We start from the raw sequence: 18,739 nt of genomic DNA on the forward strand, positions 1-18,739 counted from the left end.
AGAATACAGTTTTAAAAAATTTTGCGTAATTCTTTATCAATGCAGTATTTGCAAATATCCCTCACATTCCATAAAAATGCCACCTGAACTAATAAACCTTTCCCTAGATTTTACAGAAACTCTCAATTTAAATAATCATAGCTAAACATCATTTACCTAAGTTGAAAATGTAATTCCCAAAGTGCTACACATTCTTTGAAATTTATGGGTTGTTTCGAAGTAGTGAATTTTTCACTTTTTTACAAAGATAAGCCAAAATCATACCTTAATTTTCAGAAACAAGTGAACTTTGATTCTTTTTTGTTTGTTTGTTTTGTTTGTTTTTGGGTCACAGCCGGTATCGCTCAGGGGTTACTCCTGGCTCTATGCTCAGAAATCGCTCCCGGCAGGCTCGGGGACCATATGGGATGGTGGAATTCGAACCACCGTCCTTCTGCATGCAAGGAAAATGCCCTACCTCCATGCTATCTCTCCGGCCCTTGAACTTTGATTCTTTTGTTTTTGTCCTTTATCTCACTTGTGCCAAGACTGATTATCATTTATTACTATTTATTATTTTATATGTTATTATTATTATTATTATTTTATAGTGTCTCATGCTTCCCAACTTGCACCTGTGTCTTTGTCACCTGAATGGAAACTAATTCAGAGAGAGGCCATGTAACAGCCCAGCTAGTCAGTCCTGGTGGATGCTTCCTCTGCAGTCTGCTTTCCTCTGCTATTGGACTCCTCTATGAATGAAAAGCAATCCCATAGCCTGATTTTTTAAATACAACCAGTGTCTTTCAAAAGGGCCATACCAAAATGACAATTTTTGTCCTTCTATCCATAATACATCCTTTCTGAAGTGTGCTGTCTCCAACTATTAAACCAATCACTTTATTCTTGTAGCACCTATATTTGATAACTTTTGAGCTTTCTGAGAAAAGTGCTGTCACAGCTGGCTCACAGCTATCTATAGGAGCAGCTGGAGTATAAGAGTGTAAAAAACAGACATAAGTGGAACCATTTTACTTGTTTACTTGGAGAGTTTTGTTTTGTTTTTTTTTTAGTCATACCCATCAGTGTGTGTCACAGGGATTATAAGCCTGCCTCAGAGCTGTGCCCTGTAGCTGACATGTTCAGCTAGCTGGTTGGGGCAGTGTGTGCTGGTGTGTCTGTGTGGTGGTGTGTGTCCCAAACAGGATACTAGGTAAGGCTCTGGGACCTACTTAGTAGCAAGAGGGCAGGAAGAGAGATGAAACTCAAGGCTAGTCTTATGCTTGCTTTCCTGAAGCCTCAGAGCCATCTCCTAGGCCGCCCCTAGTTTTTGAGCTACTTCTCCCTAGTTTTAAACAATTAATTGGCAATATCTATATCCCCTCCAATTCTATCTTTCCTACAGCTTCTTTCACAGAAGATGTGTCCAGTAAATGACTTTGAAATCAATGCTTATTGGTTTCCAAAACTGTAAGCTAATCCTCCAATAATTTTATGATTGCCATTTCCTTCTCTCAACTAAAATTACTTATCTAAAAACAGAGCTAATATTTTAATTTTTGTTTGTTTGTTTTTGGGCCACACCAGGGGTGATCAGGGGTTGCACATGGCTCAGTGCTCAGAGATTCATCCTGGCAGTGACTGGGACCCTAAGTAAGGAATGAAATGGAGTCGCCAAGTACTTTAACCTCTGTACTTTCTGTACTTTCTGAACTGAGTTAATATAATCTTAATGTATCAAAGCCAAGAAAAAATTTTTCCTTTCTAGTAAATAGAAAACCCAATTAGCTCAGTAATTACCAAAATTCTATACAGCTTTTTCTCTTGGATGTAGATTCTTTCAAAATAAATTCAAAATGTTTTCTAATAGCAAATAATTATTTTAATGGCTTAATATTTGAATAATAAAGATAGGTCAGATAAGATAAAATCTTACCATTCAAAACTTACAATATTTCAAGGTTATAGTTTATCAAATTTTTAGAAGTTAAGAGGACTCTATCAAAGCATGCTTTAGGAAAAATGGTGAGGGAGTACAGGAATAGGTAGCAAGCACAATCAGGTTTCCCTAACCTTCTTGTTTCCCTGAAATTACTTCTGCATGAGAGTCCGAAAAGAGAAAGTCAAAGTGTACTGGGATATCCGTCAGAAGGTCCTCCAGGATGGCTTTCTGCTGGCTGCAAGACAAGCCAGACATAAGCATGTTAAATCAATCTTTCTTGACATTTTCTTTTCTTGCCTTGGGCCATATCTGGCCATGCTCAGGAGTGACTTCTGGCTCTTCAGTCAGGAATTACTCCTTGTGGTGCTTGGCAGATCATATGAGATGCTGGGGATTGAACCCATATCAGTCACATGCAAGTCAAACACCCTACCCACTGCCTATAACTCTAGTTCCCCATCCTGACATTTTCTTGGAACATTTTTTTATTTTTTTGAAACAAAAAAATATAGACAACTTTAGTATATCCTATATGAAACCATCTATTGTCAAACTAAAGAAATTAATTCATAATTTACATTTAAAAAGGAATTTTCAGTTGATTGAATTATATTATGTAATGCTGAGTATTACTTGATTTAAATTATGCATTCCTTAATCTAATAAAACTTTTTTTAAATGATAGCTCTTATAATTTAGCATTTACAGTCATTAGCAAATATATTAAAATAGGTTTCATAAGTTCTAGCAAAGGAAACAGTTCTGATATTAGTCCAGATTTGAAGAGACATTTTAAAAATCTTCCCTTTAAAGATGCTGGGGGGGGGGCGGGAATATGGGGGAACGAACACACAGCCAGCACCACTGGCACCGACTTTTTTGGGTTAGGCAGAAGGTCACCTTTCAGGAAGGATTCTCATTCCAGCTGTGCAGAGGATATAGAGTGGAGTCTCCTTGTGTTTTGCTCGTGGCACATGCTGGGCAGCAAAGTTCAAGAGTGGAGAAATGTAATCACTGACTTTCTCCGGAGAGGTAGCAAACTCTGAAATGCCTAGGGAAACAGGATATATCATGAAGAACAGTAGATATTGTAGCTACCACATACTGCTTCCTTCATGTGTCTAATCAGGGACAGTTCAAACCATGTACTAAATTTTCCTATTTTTCCTTCCCCTTTGGTAACTCCTACCACACATATCCTTTTCCTAAATTTGATGAGGCTATTAGGTATTCAGTCCCACGCTCTCTTCTTTTTAGACCCCCAAGTCCCAGGCTCACATTTGAAAAAATTTTTAACATTTTTTAACATTTTTTAACATTTCCAAGTAGTGCTGCTGCTATTGCTGCGGCTGCTGGAGATGATGTAGGGTTGGGCATGTCCCAGACCTTCATTGTTTACTTTTACATAGATCACCAGGAGCCAGAGAGATGGCTCAATGTGCTCAGAACACAGGATTTCCATGTAGGAATTTCAGGTTCAGACCCCACACTGCATGGTCCCCAGAACATTATTGGGAGCCATGGGTAGAAGTAGCCTTTGAGCACTGCAGGACATGGCTCCAAATCCCAAATAAAGACCAAAAATCAATTTAAAAATAAATGTGAAATGTCTATGCAAAATGCAAGGCATTCCTTACATTTTCTAACTTTCCAAAGGAAACTGCCCATAAAAAGGATGTCAACACAGATAAAAGTTGAAAAATACTGATTTAAATTACATAACATGCTGACTTAAATGTCCTAAAATCTTTTAAAAGCTGAGTATAAAGAAGTCAGATGTAGCTTCATGATCACTATTATTAACTAAACTAAATGATGATCAATATATTGTGTCATAAATTTTTATTTATTTTTGGATGGGGGACCACACCCAGCAATGCTCAGGGTTTACTCTTGGCTCTGTGCTCAGGGGTCCTCCTGGTATTCAGCTCAGGGGTCACTTCCGGCAAGCTCAGGCACATGGGGTGCTGGGGATTGAACCTGGATCGACCATGTCCCTACCTGCTGTACTATTACTCCGACACCAGGGCACAAATTTTAAGTTTTATATCTTTTTATTTACTTCTTACTGGTTTACAGTATTAAATTCAAGGGTGTAACTTCACTCCCCTTTATGTACCCCTCCCACCACCAAAGTTTCAGTGCATCTCATCACCAAAAATATTCCTTTCTCCTTTTCCTCTCATAATCATTACAGTTTTCATAAAGCTAATTTTTCTTCTTTATTTCAGAGCAAAATTTCTAGTGACTAATTTAAATATATATTATTATATCAGAATATAGATTTCCATAAATCATTTAACATATCTTGTCATCAAAGATAGAGACCTATCTTTGGCTACTAATCAGAAAAAGATTTTGTAAAATTAGCATCAAGTAGCAAACAAATGAACAAACACGAGAACAAAGTGCTCTGATAAATGCTGCAGGAACCAGAAAGACATGGGTTTGGGCCATATACGAAGATGCCAGCCACCTAACACAAGATGGAGAGGAGAAAGAAAAAGACAAAGAATATCATGAGACTGCACAGTGAACTGTGAATCAGGGTAGTGGCTGCAGGGACAGACAAAGAAAGGTGTGAGAGACATCAAGGAACAAAAGGCAGAACCTGGAGCTCAATCAGACAATCTCTCTTTACATACCAGGCTTTATTTTCATAACCACAGGCTTTCGGTTCTTATCCCGCATCTGTCTGATGTCCAAGAGATCGTGAGGGTTGCCATTGTGCTTGGGCCAGCAATAAACGAATATCCGAGACCCGCTGCTCCCACAGTCCACCACAATACCATAGTTCACATTGGGGTTACTGATGTCTGTGGCTTCAATGTCAGTGACTCGTGCCAAGTACCTTGTTTAGATAAAACATGCACTTATTTCCACAGTAAATAACCTACCAGAGACAATACAATAAAGCAAACTCAAGTGATTTGCAAGTGAGTTATAAGCTACTTTGTAGCTTATAAATCATTACTACTAGATCATTTGTACAACTGCCAAATGATTAAAGAGCCAAAAGAAAAAAAATGAAATGAGGACCAAGCTACAAAGACTGCCCCTGGAATGGGAAAAACTATTCACCTAATACTCATCTGATAAGGGGTTAATATCTAAGACATATAAGGTACTGGTAGACTTAACAAGAAAAAAATCACATAAACCCATCAAAAAATGGGAGAAGAGATGAACAGACATTTCTTCAAAGCATAGAGATGGCCAAAAGGTACATGAAATAATGATCCACATCATTAGTCATCAGGAAGATGCAAATCAAAACTACAATGAGGAATCACCTTACACCACAGAGACTGGCACACATCACAGAGAACAAGAACAACCAGTGCTGGTATGGATAATGCGAGGAGCAAGGGACTATCATGAACTCCTGGTAGGAATGTCTACTGGTCCAGTCTTTTTGGAAAACTATATGGACATTCCTCGAAAATACTAGAAATTGAACTTCCAAATTCTGTGACCCAGAAATACCACTTCTAGAAATATACCCAAGGGATCCAAAAACAGTGTGTAACTGTTAAGGAAAATGTAGTTATAAAATTTAACTTAGACATGGATATGGAGAGTATTATGCTAAGAGAAATGAGTCAGAGGGAGAGGAACAGACAGAATAAACACACTAATTTGTGGGATGTAAAAATGAAAAAGTATGATAATAATATACAGAGACAATAAAGTACAAATTTCAGGGGAGTGCAGTTAGGGCAGAGGAGAAACCACTAAGACAATGATAGTCATACAAGAAAGTTTAGATATGAATCAGTTGCTGAAAGGAGATAAAATGTGGGCTGCAGCGATAGCACAGAGGGTAGGGCATTTGCCTTGCATACAGCTGACCCAGGCTCAATTCCCAGAATTCCATATGGTCCCAAGAACCTGCCAGGAATAATTTCTAAGTGCAGAGCCAGGAGTAATCCCTGAGTCCCTCCGGTTGTGGCCCAAAAAAACCACCCCCCCTATATTTATTTAAAATATAAATAAATGGAGATAAAGTGATATGCACATTACTTTTTCAGTAACAATATTGAAACCACATGTCTAAAGATAAAAATAAAAAGGAAGAAAGAGAAAAGAAAACTATCTGCCACAGGGCAGGCAGTGGAGAGGGCAGAGAGCAAATGGAAGGAAAGCTGGAGACACTGGTGGCAGAAAATATACACTGGTGAATGATGCTGGACACTGTCTGACTGTGACTTGATCATGAACAACTATAATTGCAAATCTCACAGTGATACAATTAAATAATTTATTTAGGAAAAAGAAAATAAGTATCAGTGATAATCTAAATCAGATAGACAACTATTATTAATTTTATTCACTTAAAGAAGTTCTGAAAAACAAAGCTCTGGTACCAAACCATGAATATTAACAACCAAAAAAAAAACTTAAAAGGTACTATGTGAAGCTTAGCTTAAAATAATTACTCCCGGGTCTCTTATAATGTGGATCTAGTGGTTAGCGATGGACTTGCAGAGTTTAACATTTCATTTAAGGCTGCTTTCAGCTCAGAATCTAGATCTACATGTTCCTTAAATTCAACCTAATCTCCAAAGGGAAGTGCGGTATCTGATCTAAAAAATGAATATTTCTCTCTCTTACCTTTGGAATTTCTTGTCTCTTGATAGCCACCCATACTTATTACGGATTATGACAACAGAAAAGTATAAAAGTGAAGCAGCAGCTGCCACAATGCCAAGAGCAATGACCTGGCGTAAGCTGATATTCAGAATCCGAGGACACCCCACTGGAGAGATGCTAAAATGCCAAGAAGCAGGAAAAAGACAGGAGATGCCAATCCTGAAATAAAAACAAAGACAAGAGTTTAATGCAATCTAGTCCAAAAAGGCCTCCCCTCCCTTAGATTGTCCATTCAGAAAATACTCAACTTGAGCTACCCCTAGTAGGTATCTGTATCCCACTCTCTTCCACAATGCTCATTTTCAGCATAACTCATTATTACAAAAATCACATGAATGAAAATTAGGGCATGAAAGTTAGGACACTTATTTTTTTTTTTTGAATTTTGTGCCACACCTGGTGATGCTCAGGGGTTACTCCTGCCTAGGTGCTCAGAAATCGTTCCTGACTTGGGAGACCATATGAAATGTTGGGGATTGAACCGCAGTCCGTCCTGGGTCAGCTGCATGCAAGGCAAATACCTTACCATTGAGCCATCACTGCAGCCCCAGGACACTTCTATTTTTAACCTTTCTTGTGAACAGTATGTCGAATTTCTTTTTTTTTTTTTTTTTTTTTTTTTGGTTTTTGGGTCACACCCAGTAACATTCAGGGGTTACTCCTGGCTCTATGCTCAGAAATCGCTCTTGGCAGGCTTGGGGGACCATATGAGATGCTGGGATTTGAACCACTGTCCTTCTGCCTGCAAGGCAAATGCCTTACCTCCATGCTATCTCTCCAGTCCCATTTGTCGATTTTCATTTGTACCCCTGTCTGGTCAAAATGGAGAATTAAAAACAGTTTATAAGGGGCCATAGAGATAGCACAGAGGTAGGGCATTTGCCTTTCATGCGGCTAACCTGGGAGGAACCTGGTTCAATTCTTAGCATCCATGTGGTCCCCCAGCTTGCCAAGGGTGATTTCTGAGTGCAGGGCCAGTAGTGACCCCTGAGTTCAAATGGGTGTGGTCCAAAAACTAATCAATCAATAAAAATTAAAAAAAAAAAGCTTACAAGACTAAGTTCAACAAGATAAATGTAAATGGGGGCCAGAGAGATAGCATGGCGCTAGAACGTTTGCCTTTCAAGCAGGACGGTGGTTCAAATCCCAGCATCCCATATGGTTCCCTGAGCTTGCCAGGAGTGATTTCTGAGTGTAGAGCCTGGAGTAACCCCTGAGTGCTGCTGGGTGTGACCCCCAAAAAACAAAACAAACAGAAAAAAGATAAATGTAAATTGATACTAATGAGATTTAAGGATAAGAAAATAAAATGTAAATTTAGTATAAAGAAAAGAACATTAAAAGGTAGGCCTGGGGCCAGAGAGATAGCATGGAGGTAAGGTGTTTGCCTTGCATGCAGAAGGTCGTGGTTCGAATCCCAGCATCCCAAATATCCCCCGAGCCTGCCAGGAGCGATTTCTGAGCATAGAGCCAGGAGTAACCCGAGCGTTGCTGGGTATGACCCAAAATCCAAAAAATAAATAAATAAATAAAGTAGACCTGCAAAGTGTCTGAGGCTCCCAAAGGCAAAGGCAAAACAGCCTATGAGATGAGAAATAAAGATAGTTCAGAAAGATTTTTTTCTTTTTTTTCTGTGTGTGTGAGAAAGAGAGAGAGAGAGAGAGAGAGAGAGAGAGAGAGAGAGAGAGAGAGAGAGAGAGAGAGAGAGAGAGAGAGAGAGAGAGAGAGAGAGAGAGAGAGAGAGAGAGAGACCCTGTAATACACAGGGTTACTTTTGGTATTGCTTAGAGGACCATGTGGTAACAAGGATAGAATCTGCATTGGCTGAGTACCTAAGCAATCTTTCCAGCCTAATCAGTAAACTTTTTCTTAACATTGATGAATTCCAAGGCAAATTTCTCCCTTTTTCCCATGTGAGAAATACGAAGAAATAGTATTTTTAATATTCTCATAACTCAGTCAACTTTTTTTTAATATCCTGTGATGTTAGAAATATTCTTGAGAAAACACAAGCAAATCCTTTTCTTTCAATTGTGTCAGAAACAAGAGATGAGTGATCTTTAAAAATTCATTTGACTGTTTTCAAATGACATATTTTTTCCAGTTAAGTTTTACATTCTTCCACTTAAAGCATGCTTCATGTATAAGGGGTGGGGTATTCTGCTTGTCCAGCAGAATGTTTCCTTTCACAGGTTTTATCTCCACATGGGTTCTTGGGCCACTCTACGAAGTTTATCATGCTTTCCATATAACTTCAAGTACTGAACAGTCATGCACTTAAAACTGTACATGTGTCCTGTACAAGAAGCCCTTACAGAGTTTGCCCTTACAGAGTTTACCTGCAGGTAAACTTTCGTTTTGTAGCAGAAATGCCCATGAATCCAGAAGAAATAAAATTTCTAAACAGATCTTTCCCATTAGCATGTGTTTCTGTGGCACCTAAACCCTGGTTTCACAGTACTAGTGATTTAGGACCATCACTCACCTCCCCATTCTGGTGGTCTGTGGTCAGGCAATGTTGTAGGCCTCAGTATTCATGCACCTTTAAGAAACAGGGTAGTAATCCACAGAAGGAGCACTTCTGGTCTAGGAAGTGAGAAAGATTAAAAATGTCACAATTCAACAAAATGACTGTATGAGGCTGGAACTATATAGTACAGCAGGTAGGATGCTTGTTGTGTATGCAACCAACTTGGGCTTGATCTCTCACATACTATTCAGTCCTCTAAGTACTACCAGGCATAATTCCTGAGGGCAGAGCCAGGAGTATCCCCTAAGCATCACTGAGTGGGTGACACAAAAACCAAACCAAAACAAGAAAATATGTATTCTTTATCAAGTGTCTGTTTAAATAAAACTGGGCAAAAATCTGACCCATTATCATAGCATTGAAGTAGTTGGATTTATTTGAAAGTTAACTTCTAAGTTAATTTCATTTTCTCAGATACCAACCTACCCTCCAAAGAGATGATAACAGCACGATTATTTATTAGGATCTCTACCAACAGGCATATCCATGACTTAAAAATATCAGGCTACCGAACAGATTGTAACGATTTTAGCATGTCTTTAAGGGAAGAATTGTGATCGGAGTGGAGAGGTAGAAAGATTAGCAATGATAATCTGAAATAGCCTCTTAATGATAATGTCTCTTTGGTGTATAAAGTTTCATGCACCAAATGATGTTTATGCATGTTGTCACCATTTGGTCATCAGACATCAGATAACACTGTTACTTTCAAGATCTATCCATCATAATACTGATGAGAAAAATCATGGGGATTCTTGGAGTGTGTGTGTTAATTATAAGTGTATGTATTATAAGTGTATGTAGTGATTATGAGGAACCCTTATGTCTTCAGAGATTTTCTATAACATCACAAAGTTGATGAATTTACCTGCAAGGTAAACTTTCGTTCTGCAGCAGGAATGCCCATGAATCCAGAAGAAATAAAATTGCTAAACAGATCTTTCCCATTAGCATGTGTTTCTATGGCACCCAAACCCTGGTTTCACAATACTAGTGATTTAGTACCATCAGTCACCTCCCCATTCTGCTAGTCAGTGGTGAAGTTCACTGGCATCTCAAAAGTCTGAATCTGAAGAGTGTGTGTGTGTGTGTGTGTGTGTGTGTGTGTGTGTGTGTGTGTGTGTGTGTGTGCGCGCGCTTGCGAGAGAGTGAAGTCTGTGATGGAAGGAAGAGATTTCACATAGAGCTGTGGGGTAAGGTCTAGTCATCTCAGGATTGAAATATATATGGTGGTAAAGAAATTAATGCAAATTATTGCTTATTTTAATTTTACTTTTGGGGCAGTGCTCAAGGGTCATTCCTTTCTGGTTGTGCTCAGGAATCTTGGGGATCAAACCTGGGCCTGCCATATTACATACTCAGTTGAATAAGCTTTAGTTGACAAAAACGTGGTGTTTTTTTGTTTTTTGTTTTTTTTTTGTTTTTTTTTGAGGAGTATGGAGCCACTGTCTCCAAAGCACTGTGGTCAGATATACTGTGGGGCTCTCCTGCTGGCAATTCAAGCCAACCAGGCCAGTGGGTAAATGCAAACTCTCAAGGATAGTGTTACTTGACCCTTCATAGTGAGAGATTAGTTGGGCTACCCCAACAGTGCTTAGGTACCTCCACGGCTCAGGAGAACATTTGGAGCTAGGGCTGAAATGAGGGGTTGGTCACATGCAAGGCCTGAACTCCTGTACTTCCTCTCCAGCCCATGAATATTTAATATTAGAAGAAATTTGGACCTTTATTTAGAAGTTTGATGAGTTCTTATGACTAGAATTAGGATGCAGGAACTTAAAAAAAAATCAATTAGTGCATTGAAAAATTGATTTTGTTCAGTGTCATTTCTATCAACAGGTTTCCAAGAGCCTATCAGTGATGTTGGGTCAGAACCTGGTGGATGTCTACTTCTCCAGCTCCAACCCTCAAACTGCAAAGAAAGCTAAGGGCCAGTAGCCAGGATGTTTCTCTGACTGCAGACATAAAGGACCTATGATAGCCACCTCATTCTTGGCCTGGGACTGTTTCCCAGCTTCTTGATGATGCTGCCTTCCCTTGGTTGCTGCTTGGCTCTCAAACAACTGTTCAGGATCCCTCAAATCTCAGTGTTCGCCGTCCTGTCTACTGTCCCCAGGATTGCCTACTCAGCTCTGTTCTCTTCTCTCAGCTCTGTTCTTGGCCAACCTCACTTACTGCTTCAATGATCAGACAATGCAACAATTTCTTTCTCCACTCTAGCCTTCTCTTCTGCAATCCTCTAACACTACCTATATCTGAAAACTGCAGAGGCCCATAAAAAACATTCTTAAAACTGAACTCTTAAATCACACCCTCTTTTTCTCTCCCACCCTGTTCACTCCTGGCTCTAATCTGAAGGACAAGCTACCTATACCCGCCCAGCCCTTTATCCTCCACACCTACTTTCTTAACCTTATCCTCCACACCTACTTTCCTTAACCTTAGTTTGTCTGAAGTCCAGGATAGTTGGAACCCAGATCATGTCCCCAGCCATTACAATCTGTCTTTCTTATCAGTATGGCACACACATGTCTGCCTAGTCTATCACAAGAGCAGCCTACACCAGTCTTTGATTACAGGCTCAACCCAAGGCTTGTAATTCTCTCCAACAACTTTAGGCTAATTCTTCACCTACAGCATGACCTCTGCACTCAGCTCAGGCTCAGATCCTATTACTCTCATGTTAATTTAACTTGTTTTTGTTTTTTAATTAAGTCACATGAGATACAGAGTAAAATAATTGTTGACATTTGAGTTTAGTCATACAATGTTCCAACACCCATTCCTCTGAGTGAGACCTCAAACAATTTCTAAGTCCATCTGTGACTTCAAGCTCTCTCCTTTATCCCCTCCTTGGCCTATGTTGTAGCACATACTTATTAAATACTCATAGTGCTTATTATGTGGCAGGCCCTGTGAAAATGCTGTATTAAAGTCAATATATTCCTAACAAGTTATTTGTATAACGTTTTACTGTGGCAGCAGAGCAGTAAGCTGCCTAAGGTTATACAGCTAACACAAGGTAAATGAAATCATACAGCTATCTCGAGGTAGGTGAGATGACACACTATGATCATCATTCAGTGTGCATTATACGTGCCCTAGAATTTTCTTGCTCATGTCCCCTTCAGGGAGAAATAATAGCTATTTGGTTGACTGCTGCATGCACAGCACCACAGACCTCAGAGCAGGGGTCCTTAAACAGGGGGCTCTCAGACCATTGGAGGGTCTGGCTATAGTAAAAACAAAACTTATGAACGAATTCTTATGCACACTGCATATATCTTATTTTGCAATGAAGAAACAAAACAGATACAAATACAATATGTGGCCTGCAGGCCATAGTTTGAGGACCACTGCCTCAGAGCATCTGAGAGTAGTCAAAGTAGCTGGAAGCCAAAATGATTAAGAGCAATCTTGCCAGAAACACAGGAATCATGACCAGCCCCCCAACTCACCCTCCACTCCTAACTTTGTCTCAAGGCAAATGTCCTAGTTTGTCTAGGATGCCCTGAAAATCTAGCTGTACGTTGACCAATATGGTGGCCACTTGCTATGTGTAGCTAAAGTAGATCTAACTCAAAACGCAGATCCTTAGTTGCATATTAAGTCCATTTCAAGTGCTCAGTAGTCACATACAAGACAGCACTGATCAGTACCAAGAGCAGGCGGATGTCTACATGCACCTATGCTCAGCCTTGCTAGCAGCTATAGCCTGGGAAATGCCCTGAATCCCTGTGTATGGGTTACTGTCTGCCTGCCCTCCTTCTTTTTCTTCTTTGCCTTTATCTCTTTCCGTCGTTCCCTCTCCATCTCTCCTTATTCTTTTCCCTTTCTCTCTCTCCCTCTCTTCTCTTCCTCTTGGCTCTCCTGCCTCCTTCCCTCTCTGCCTCTAATCATTTGAATTTCTGTGTTCCACAGGGCAAGCAGGTCAGAAAGGATCCTCTATGAGGAACTCATCGTATTTATCTCTGTAACTACCTGCGCATCATGACCACAAGCTAAAGAATCCTATCGAGGTTACCTTTCTCACTGCAAGGCAAGCACAACTTTACTGTTTCCCCACTGACAGGTCCAGTCATGAGCAACCACTGTACATTTCAAGGTGGCTGGGAGATAAAACAGATAAGGACCCTGCTCTAAAGAATCTGTAATACAGCAGAGGATGAAGGTGGGAAGGAGACAAACCATGGTCAGTTACTTCTGAATAGAAATTCCTATCTGAATTTTTGTTTTGTTTTGTTTTGTTTTTTGGGGGGTCAACCTGGCAGTGTTCAGGGGTTACTCCTGGCTCCATGCTCAGAAATCGCTCCTGACAGGCTCGAGGGACCATATAGGATGCCAGGATTTGAACCAATGAATGACCTTCTGCATGAAAGGCAAACATCTTACCTCCATGCTATCTCTCTGGCCCCACTTATCTGAATTTTTAAGAGAGTACAATAACAATAATTGTATGACAGCTAACATAACAAAAAAAAAAGACAGCTACTTTTTAAATAATAAATTGGGGGCTGGGCCAGAGTGATAGCAGTGAGTAGGGCATTTGCTTTGCATGCAACTGATCCTGACCCAACATCCCATATGGTCCCCCAAGCCTGCAAGGAGTAAACTCTGGACGTAGAGCCAGAAGTAACCCCAGAGAGTCGCCCAAAAACAAAAACAAAATTTGGGCCATACCTTGAGGTGCTCAGGGCTTGCTCCTGACTCAGCACTCAGGGATCACTTCTGACAGGGTTCAAGGAACAGAATCATTAATTCACTGTATTACTGACCTCAAAGTTAAAGTGTGCACTTTGTTAAAGGAGCTTTCTTGAGCTGGAGAGTCAGTATCATGGATAGGGTGCTTGCCTTGCATGCAACAGACCCAGCTTTGTTATCCAGCATGATTGTGATGAGTGCAATGCAAGAGATGTAGTGCACAGGAGGAATAATAAACGTGGTTACAAATTTCAAAGTGTTGGCAAGAAGGTGTAGAGAAGCCCAAAAGATCACTATGAGACTAACAAAGATCATGCTAAATTCTAAGGATTCAGAAACTGTCATGGTGAAGGGTCATTAACCGAAAGATTCCTGGAGTTGTAGGGGGGCTGAATCTGGAGAGCAAAGGAGAAAGGAAAGAGATTCCAAAGGTTTGAATAATCCTGGCATACTCCAAAAACTGTAACCTGGTTCTTGTCTTAAAACTTTTGTCATGGGGCCGGAGAGATAGCATGAGAATAGGGCGTTGCATGCCGAAGGTTTAAATCCTGGCATCCCATATGGTCCTCCAAGCCTGCCAGGAGCAATTTCTGAGCATAGAGCCAGGAGTAACCCCGAGCGCTGCCAGGTGTGACCCAAAAACCAAAAAAAATGAAAACAAAACAAAAATAAACTTTTGTCAAATTGTGTATGTCATATGTAAGAACTTAAATCGAAAGTGATGAAATTTATGTTCAAAGGAAGTGAAGAAACAAGATTGTTTATAAATTGCATAAGTAGCTTCTTCTTTTTATGGTAAGCATATGGCTAATTACCCAGTAGTTAACAGTCATGTAATCTGACCTTAAAACAAATGCCACTGACCTCCCTGTTAGGAAGCTTGGCACCAGAATTTAGGAGGGCAAACTTTAAGCTGCATTAGTGCTGAATGATGGTCATGGAGAAAAGCCTGATAAATGAGATCGTAAAGTTTGGTCAGTGAAGCTCTGAGAGGACTAAGGAAGACAATGGAAACAGTATAAATCATCTACAAGATAAATGTTCTTCTGGAGAAAAGTGTAGGATGCAAAGAAACCAAGAGAATGCTATAATCCCACTCAAAGTACTAAAACAAATTAATCTCTGGGAGACAAGGTAAGATGTTATGAAGGATGCTTCCAAAATAAATTTTATGGTGAACAAAGACATAGTACAGTGGGTAGAGCATTTGCCTTGCATGTGGCTGACCTGGGATCAAAAATCTCCAGTACCCCATATGTTCCCCAGATATTGATCCCTGAACTGTGCCAGGAGTAAGCCCTGAACACAGCTGGGTGTGACCCAAAAATCTAAATTTCTTTCAATAAGTGTCTAAGAAGATTTTGAAATATCAAAATAACCCACAACATTAGGCAGATATTATAAGCAATTATGCAAACTTTGCTTTTATAAACAAAATTAAAGTGCTTTGGTTTTGTTTGTTTTAGGGCCTCCCTAGGAGTTACCCTTGACTCTGTGATCAGGAGTGACCCTTGGAGACCATACATGGTGCAAAGCAAGCACCTTAACCCATGTACTCTCCCTCAGAAAGTACTCCAGCCCACAGATTAGGTGTTTAGAAAGTGAGGACTGGTGTTCACCTGCACTAAGCATGACTGTCAGTGTCATTTTTCCAGCAGTGCATGCTCACCTTGTGTCTGTCACACTTACTTAAAATATGCACATTATTTTAAACATAATGCTACTGTACACTTATGTACCTCAGGCAAACATTCACCCTATTGCTGTATTTACTTTACTGCAATTGTCTGGAACAGAAACCATACACTCTCCAAGGTGTGTCACTATTTGTAAAAGAGTGAGGCCAAAATGTTTACTATGCTACATAGCCCTGTTAACTCATCTGTGGGAAAGAAATCAAGGATTCATTTCCTTTTTTTTTTTTAGGGGTGCAAAACATTGCCCTGCCCAGAAGTACTGGGCTACAGCACCAGAACAGTGCTGCAGCTATGGCATTCTAAGAGTTTGTCCTTCCAGCACTGTAACACTACCAGCCAGTATGTTTCTTAACATACCAACCAGTATGTTTCTTAGATTGAATTATATGTTCTGCATCTATTTCTTTTTTATATATATTTTATTTAAATACCTTGATTACATAATGATTGTGTTTGGGTTTCAGTCATGTAAAGTACACCACCCATCACCAGTGCAACGTTCCCATCACCAATGTCCCAAATCCTCCTCCCCACCCGACCCCCGCCTGTACTCTAGACAGGCTTTCCATTTCCCTCATACATTCTCATTATTAGGACAGTTCAAAATGTAGTTATTTCTCTAACTGAACCCATCACTCTTTGTGGTGAGCTTCCTGGGGTGAGCTGGAACTTCCAGCTCTTTTCTCTTTTGTGTCTGAAAATTATTATTGCAAGAATGTCTTTCATTTTTCTTAAAACCCATAGATGAGTGAGACCATTCTGCGTTTCTCTCTCTCTCTCTCTCTCTCTCTGACTTATTTCACTCAGCATAATAGATTCCGTGTACATCCATGTATAGGGAAATTTCATGACTTCATCTCTCCTGACAGCTGCATAATATTCCATTGTGTATATGTACCACAGTTTCTTTAGCCATTCGTCTGTTGAAGGGCATCTTGGTTGTTTCCAGAGTCTTGCTATGGTAAAAGATTCATTTCTTGTTTTAAAAAGAGTGTAACTGCCTTACATTTTTATTATTTCTGTTGGTTTATATTACTACATGTTCCGTGATTTCAGCTTTATGCCTCAATACATGTATAATCTGGACACAGTGAAATCCACCATCCATATTTTCCAGATATAAGAGGGGTATTACCAATGACTGGGGCCACCAGGTTCTTAACTCTGGTTCTCTCTTCTTCCGTGATGATTATCATTCACTAGCTGCAGTACTTTTTCCTTGAATACTCCACACATTTAAAATGACCATTATTTCCTGAACACAGATCTCATGATGGGCCAATCTCCTGAAGCCCATACTATGAAAACCCTCTAGAAATTTTCATAAAACTACACAGAAAGTATGTAGGGCACTAGCCGCATTTGATCCAGGTCCCCAGAGCAATGCCAGAAGTAGTTCCTGAGTACAGAGCCAGAAGTTACCCCTAAGCATTGCCAGTGGGCGTCATCCTTCCCTTTTCCTCAGAAAAAACAAACAAACAAAAAACACCCCAAAACTAAAACAAATAGAAACTCTACTTTTCTTTAAGGGTTCCATCTTATCTTCCCAACTTGTTCTCTGTGCAGCCCCAGATAGCATCTCTCTGCTCTAACAATTTGGTGTATTTCTTCTCCACCTAAGAATGTTGTGGGTTTTTTTATTTTCATTTTTGCCTCTAGCATTCACTAAGGTCACTTCTAATGCTTCTTGTTCTCAATATAACACTATGGTCAGGACACAACTCAATGCTTTTCTTGGTGAAGATAGAAGTTGATACAATTTCTAAAGTCTTAAATTTAACTCTGAATCTTCTCTTCATTCAGGAATAGACTATTTGAAATGAGTCTGCTAAAGACTATGCTTTGAAGACAGCCTTTTAGCTGGATTTCTTTTTTCTCGACCCTATAAACGAGTGTGGGAGCCGTGCATTCCCATAGCGTTAGACCCAGGCGAGCCACAGATTAACGATGCAACAGGACGTGATAACAGAAATAACATGTGGAATAATACCTGAAATTAATACCCACAGAAATACGTGGTTAAACTATTTATAGAATTAAGTATTCCATTTCATAATTCTGCCCATAAATCAGTAAAGATAATCAGAGACAATGTAGCATCATCTAAGTCACAAGAAATGTGATCCTGTTAAGGTCTTTCAGAGGTTGGAATAACAAAGTGTCTTCATCACAGCATACACACGACACAGAAAAGATGGGATTGCCGTGTTAAACGAGAGATGTTGATTTAGACTTCTGTTACATCTCTGGTTTTATCTACTAGCGGGGGAGTTCCTAGATTATAAAGTATCCCTCTTCTTTCTGGAGGAGTGAAAATTGCTTTCCTATCCTATTTCCCTGCGGAGGGTGGGTGAAAGTGGGGGTGTGTGTGAGGACGGTCAAGTTCTGGGACACGACCGAGCTGTCCCTTTAAAAATAGTGTCCACGTAGAGCAGAGCTAGCTGGAGTTTGGGTTTGAGAAACATCCTAACATCTAGCATCGTCCTTGACCAGCCCCCACAATTTTTTTTCCAAGAGAAATCCCAACCGTGGAAGTGACATCCACGCAAAACCTCCGCTCTGCGGTCCGTGGCGGCAATGTCCGCGAAGGCTGCGGGGGACACGCTGGTCCTCGGTGGGGAACCCCGCCCCCGAGCAGGCCCTCCCCCGCCTGCCAGATGCCAGTTGCCAGATGCCGGGGACAAGCACCTGTCACCCTAGGGCCCCGGATGTTGACCGCGCGGCCGGGCCAGGCCGCCGGGAGAGAACTCGGGGCAGGCGCGGGCCTGGGCGGGAGTCCCGCAGCGCCCCACGTCCCGCCGCGTCCCTCCCCGCGACTCGCAGCCGGCCGGCGGCAGCCCTCCCCGCCCCCGCCGGGAAGACGGCCTCACCTGCTCGGCAGCTCTCGGGAGCGAGAAGCCGCGAGGGGAGCCTCCCTCCGCATGACGGCCTCGGCGCGGGGCGGCAGCGGCGAGAGCCGGCAGCCGGTTCCGGGAGGCTCGGCTCCGTCCCGTGCCCGGAGCCACGCCGCGGGGCCCGGTCGAGCCGCGTCACCGCCTGCGTCGGGAGTGCGCAGCCGGGGAGGGGCGTGGTTAGGACTGGGGGCGTGGTCTGGTGTAGGGGCGGGGCCTGCGCCCGCTGGTCCGCGAAAGAGTGCAAAGCCTAGGGCTCACCACCAGTGTTGCGGTGTAAATGACAAAAGGGAAAGTGCTGGCCCAGAAGTAACCAATCAGGGCTCTGGCTGGGTCACCGCCGATA

The 18,739-nt window shown here is 41.2% G+C and overlaps 1 protein-coding gene across 2 annotated transcripts in view; it reads right to left on the bottom strand.

Annotated features, from left to right (window-relative positions):
• The window catches only part of ENTPD4 (ectonucleoside triphosphate diphosphohydrolase 4), a 31,881-nt gene extending 13,359 nt beyond the window's left edge, over positions 1-18,522 (bottom strand). For both annotated transcript variants that reach the window (XM_049769450.1, XM_049769449.1), the window contains exons 1-6: positions 18,373-18,522; positions 9,060-9,160; positions 6,536-6,733; positions 4,567-4,772; positions 2,822-2,972; positions 2,053-2,156 (exon numbers count right to left, since the gene is read on the bottom strand). In XM_049769450.1, coding sequence (XP_049625407.1) covers positions 2,053-2,156; positions 2,822-2,972; positions 4,567-4,772; positions 6,536-6,733; positions 9,060-9,067 — 667 coding nt within the window. In that variant the 5' untranslated portion in view covers positions 9,068-9,160; positions 18,373-18,522. The remainder of the gene's footprint in view (positions 1-2,052; positions 2,157-2,821; positions 2,973-4,566; positions 4,773-6,535; positions 6,734-9,059; positions 9,161-18,372) is intronic.
• Positions 18,523-18,739: the final 217 nt, after the last annotated feature.

Source organism: Suncus etruscus, chromosome 3, assembly GCF_024139225.1.
Source record: "Suncus etruscus isolate mSunEtr1 chromosome 3, mSunEtr1.pri.cur, whole genome shotgun sequence".
Lineage (NCBI taxonomy): Eukaryota > Metazoa > Chordata > Mammalia > Eulipotyphla > Soricidae > Suncus > Suncus etruscus.